Here is a 5282-nt window from a genome sequence, read left to right on the forward strand (position 1 = left end):
TGTTTATTCATTAAAAATGCCCCCTGTTTCTGACTGGCTGGTCCCGATATCTGTATCGCACGGCAGTAGAGCGGGGAGCCCGGAGTGCTCTGTTACAGGGCACTCTGTATTTCGTATTGTGTTTTTTACCATTAAAATCAGATTATTGTTATAACTTTTATGCCGGTGTTTTGAACTTATTTAATTAAATCTGACCAGGCTCATCTAACGGACGGCGCAGAGCGGAGGTGGGCTTTAAGCCACTGTGAGGTATCTATATTACTTTGTAAGGGTAAAACCCCAGCTCGGTTCAATAACCAAAATCCAGTGAACAGAGATAACAGTACTCGAGTTTCAAGTTTACTTGCTGCAAGGAGAATCGGCGAGTGACATGCAATGTCCACTCCTTAACCAACTCTACTCGTCTTCTCTCAGTGCAGTCTTTTTATTTCAACAATACAGTTACATATCATGCATGAGGAAGTGGTTATGACCAACGCCTTATTTGTCAATGGGAGTCTTGTGACTCGCAGTCATGTGGGTGTGTGTGTGTGTGTGTGTGTGTGTATGGTCCACGGAACAGACTATTCTCTGTTCCTCTTTTCTGACTAGAGTCTCTTTGTAACATATTTATGATAACACATTATGAAAACACATTATGAAAACACATTTATCCTTCAATAAACTCTAACATTCCCTCCTGTTTTTCATAATTACTAGCTGGTTACAGTGTCTTTATTACTTTCAGAATTAATTCACTTGTTTTTGACATTTTCGAACCATTCGTCATATGACAGACAGTAACCTAGCTTTAAGTCTTACACATTGGAGGTTAGGTGAGTATATTCGTCCTTCTGAGAGGGGTCTGTGTCAATATAGTCACCGTTATCTGTCTGTTGCAACATCGTATATTGGACAAGAGTGTTGGTAACTATTTTACCAACCATAGCTTTAACACATGGTATAATACAAGCCATAGCACAGCACACAAGGATGAGAACACATATGATTGCAACAAATCCCATCACGAGCTTTTGAACCCAGCTCCCTGAGAGTGGCCAATTGAACCATCCGGTCTCAAGAGAGGCATGTCTGTCTTGGCCCATAGCTGTCTGTAGGGCTTTGAGATTAGCCATTGCATCTGTCATGTTTTGGGAGTGGACATTGTCGGTGATATATGTACAACAGATTGTGTTCAAAAGGATACACGTACCTCCTACTGAGGCAGTGAGTAGATCAAGGGCCATGCGGTGCTGTAGCACCATGGTTCTGAGTGAGTCTAGTTCGAGGTTCTGTTGTTCGTTTACAACGATGGAATTATTTACAAACATGCCGAACCGGTAATCAAGGGTTTCGAGTCTCAACATGTTCTTTGCTACGCCTAAGGCAGGAGTCAATGCCAATATTACCTTTCCACTGGTGGACCAGTGTTTGAATTCATCAGGGACATCTTTTCCCCATACTGAATCATGTTCTTTGAAGGCAGGCATGGCATTTCTCCTCCTGCGGGTGTGGTTAAGGTGTGGTTCTATGTCTATCACGAAGGTGTGGTCGCTAACAAATATTGGTGCGCATGTGCCTGTCCAATTTATTGGCAGAACTGGATAAGCGTTGTTGCCACACAGCCACCATCCTCCTTGTACCCACCATGTACCATTAGATTGTTTGCTCAAATAGACTGGAGCCCCTTCACCATTAACAAGTGTCTGGTTACAACCAGTGGTGTTTCCCATTGGTACAGAACCTTCTGTCTGACTGTAACACATAGGGTGTATAGCTTCATTATTTGGCATGACTACCTTTTGTCACTGTCATGTTAAAGTTCACCCAAAATATCTTATTACAAGTGCCATTGCTTAAACCTGAGGCATATGGATTCACATCGTTGACTTTTATCCCTGAGTGCTGGTATCCTACACCTCCCATGGTAGCAAAACATTTAGCTTGTGATTTACTCATCATTTTACCATACAGAGTTACTTGTCCAGTTGACCATGGCATGTGGGAACAAACATAACAATTTGAACGCCCTGTCTTTGTAACAAGTTGATGGACATAGGCATACCAGGCATTTGTCATCCTAGGTGAGCGTGCAGTTTTGTCGTTGTGGTTCCATGGGTCATCGTTGAGTAATGACCATTTTTTCTCTCGATGGACCTTTTTTTGTTGTCGAGGATTCCTCACTCAATTGTCTTATTATAGTCATTAGCGTCAGACCCAGCAGGGTCACTACAAACAACACCTTTCCCAACATAGTCTATTTGTGATAGTGGTTCTGTTGTTTTCTTCACCGGGGTTGAGACCAGTATTTCCTAATGAAACACCGCCCTTTGTAGCCGGACTTCCACCACTTATCCGTCGTTAAGTTGGAGAGGTATTATCTTTTTGCAGTGGCTCTGATGTATCCACGTAGTTCTTTCGGCGATTTTTAGTGCAGTCGGTGTTGTCAGCAGTACCGTGTAGGGACCGTCCCACCGTGGACAGTGCCAATGCTTCCTCTTAATCACCTTCACGAGGACCTGGTCACCAGTCTGCACTCGAGTATCCTGTAAGGGAGTAGAAATGTCTGGCAAGTTATTTGTTCGAGCTATCTCATTGCTTCTGAAGAGTCTGCTCATCCATTCAGCTAATGTAGTCTCTGCCTCAGCATCATCCTCCTCCCTCACCTCGTCTGTGATTGGTAGTCTGAATTGCCTTCCTGTTATGATCTCAAAGGGAGACAACCCTTTTGCCGTGGGCGTGATTCTCATGCATGTTTCTACTAGAGACACACATTCCACCCATGGTCTTCCTGTTTCTTCCATTGTTTTCCTTAGTCTTAACTTTACTGTTCCGTTTGTTCTTTCCACTAAGCCTGCACTCTGTGGATGATCTGCACAATGGTTTTTTAATGTTATCCCCATATGTTCGGACAGTTTGGTAATAACCTGATTTACAAAATGGGAACCATTATCACTGTACAGTTTCTCTGGAATACCTCTGTTTGGTATTATTGTCTTGCATATGGCTTTTTCTACGGTAATAGCGTCTGCATGTTTTGCTGGGAATATTTCAACCCACTTTGAAAACGGACATATCATTACCAAACAGTATTTGTACCCTTGGCATGGTGTTAGTTCGATGAAGTCCATATGCATGTGTTGAAACGGGTATGTTGGTGGAGGGAACTTTCCTCTCTGTGGTCGCTCATTGCCTTGAGCATTGTGTCTGCAACATACTACACAGGCTCTACAAAAGTTTTTAGAAAATCTAATGTAGTTGTATGTATGGAAGTGTTCATTTATTATTGTCACCATCCCTCCTGTTGAGACATGGCACGGCCCATGACTCAAATGAGCTGCTGTTTTGTAGAGACTAACAGGGAGTACTATCTTGTTGTTTATTCTGAATGTTCCCTCAGGGTCTGTGGTTGCACCATCTGTCAACCATTTCTTCTTTTCTCTGTCGGGTGCGCTGTTCTGCATATCCCTTAATATCACAAGAGGTATCGGTTGTGAAACACTTTCCCCCTTCTGCAAGAGGATATGAAACCGATATTCGCCCATAGCTGCTAGCTTCGCTACCTTATCCGCGTGTGCATTGCCAAGTGTTACTGCATCCTTCCCACTGGTGTGCGCAGCACATTTGCATATAGCAATGCTTTTCGGCAACAACACCGCTTTTAAAAGATCAGTCAGCAGCTGTGCATGGGTGACTGGTTTTCCTGTTGACGTTTTCATGCCCCTGCGGGCCCATTGGGCTGCAAATATATGTACTGTTGAGTGCGCATACTGGCTGTCTGTCCACATAGTCACATCTTTTCCAACCCCCGCTTTGCATGCTTCTGTAAGAGCTACTAATTCCGCTGCTTGTGCAGAATATGTGTGGGGGAGTTGGCCTGCTTTTATGACCTGTGTGTGTGATACAACTGCAAACCCTGTTTGATTTTGGCCTGTTATAGATTTAGAACAGGACCCATCCACAAACCATGTTTCGCCACTAAGTAGTTGTATGTCTTTCAAATCTGGTCTTGGTTTGCATGTTCTGTCAGTCTCTTCTTTACAACAGTGTGGTTCTCCATCTTCTGCTGTAGGTATTCATGTGGCTGAATTTAAGATATTACATCTTTTTATCACAATGTGTGGTTTGACATTAGTGTAGCTGTCAGTGCCAAATAACGTGCAGGTGATAAGAAAGCCATTTTGGTGTCATGTAACAACATGGTGACTGCGTGTGGAACCATCAGTGTGAGTGGGTGGAACAAAACTATTTCTGCTGTACAATGTACCGCCATTGCTGCCGCACATACTGCTTGTACGCATACTGGTAATGCTTGTGCTACTGGGTCTAACCTTTTAGAGTAGTAAGCGACAGGCCTTAGTTTTGTGCCGTGTTTTTGGGCCAATACTGATGTCATAAACCCTTTTTTGCAGTCAACTGTTTGTACAAATGGTTTTTCATAGTCTGGTAATGCTAACACTGATGACCCTACGAGACACTGTTTAGTCCTTTCAAATGCAGCTTCTGCCTCTTGTGTCCATTCTATCTTGCCGGACATTTTCATGTCATTGTCTGAGTATATGCAATCTAGTAGGGGCTGAGTCATTCCTGCGTAGTCTGGAACCCATGCTCTGCAATAGTTAGTCAGCCCAAGGAATTGCATCATTTGTTTTTTTGTTGTTGGTTTTGGTGCGTTTAACACCGTCTGTTTCCTCTCTGAGTGTATGCGTCTCCCTTCTCGGTTTAAATTGTGGCCTAAAAAGATCACTTCCTCTTTCACAAACTGAAGTTTCTGTCTTGAAACCTTGTTTCCTGTTTTGGCCAAATGTGTCAGTACTTGTAGTGTGACTTTTGTGCTTTCTTCCTGTGTGGGTGACGCAACAAGAATATCATCTACATATACCAAAATCTGCGATGTGTCAGGTATCTGTAATGTAGCCAAACAATTTGCTATTTCTTGTGAAAAGATTGTTGGGCTATCCACATACCCCTGAGGTAATCTGGTGTATGTGTACTTTGTTCCTTCATGTGTGAACCCGAACCATCCTTGTGAGTCTTTTTCTACAGGAATGGAGAAAAAGGCATTGCTCAAGTCTATCACTGAGAACCATGCCATATTTGGCTTAAGGCCGTTCATTAACGTGTGTGGATCTGGTACTGTTGGGGCTGTGCTTTGTACAGCGTAATTTACTGCTCTTAAGTCTTGAATCATTCTCCATGACTGCCCATCAGCCTTTTTTACTGGGAAGATGGGGGTATTGCATGATGCATCAGGGCACTCACGCAGGATCCCTGCTTTTAGCATTTCTTCAATTACAGGTTTG

At 43.2% G+C, this 5282-nt stretch overlaps 1 protein-coding gene across 1 annotated transcript; it reads right to left on the reverse strand.

Moving 5' to 3' along the window:
* Positions 1-331: 331 nt before the first annotated feature.
* Positions 332-4012, reverse strand: LOC117547766. The gene is made up of 2 exons (XM_034218579.1): positions 2785-4012; positions 332-2607 (listed from the first exon to the last, which is right to left on the reverse strand). Exons 1-2 carry the CDS (start codon positions 3765-3767, stop codon positions 2331-2333), a joined length of 1260 nt encoding a protein of 419 aa, XP_034074470.1. The 5' UTR covers positions 3768-4012; the 3' UTR covers positions 332-2330.
* Between the last annotated feature and the right edge of the window lie 1270 nt (positions 4013-5282).

Source organism: Gymnodraco acuticeps, unplaced genomic scaffold, assembly GCF_902827175.1.
Source record: "Gymnodraco acuticeps unplaced genomic scaffold, fGymAcu1.1, whole genome shotgun sequence".
Classification (NCBI taxonomy): Eukaryota; Metazoa; Chordata; class Actinopteri; order Perciformes; family Bathydraconidae; genus Gymnodraco; species Gymnodraco acuticeps.

What these genes read in the sequence shown, in the direction of transcription:
- LOC117547766 (XM_034218579.1), bottom strand. Translation starts at nt 3,767, where the DNA reads ATGTGGACAGACAGCCAGTATGCGCACTCAACAGTACATATATTTGCA. An exon ending in AAGTTAAGACTAAGGAAAAC is followed by an intron (nt 2,608 to 2,784) that starts AATGGAAGAAAC and finishes AGAGACTACATT; the next exon opens with AGCTGAATGGATGAGCAGAC.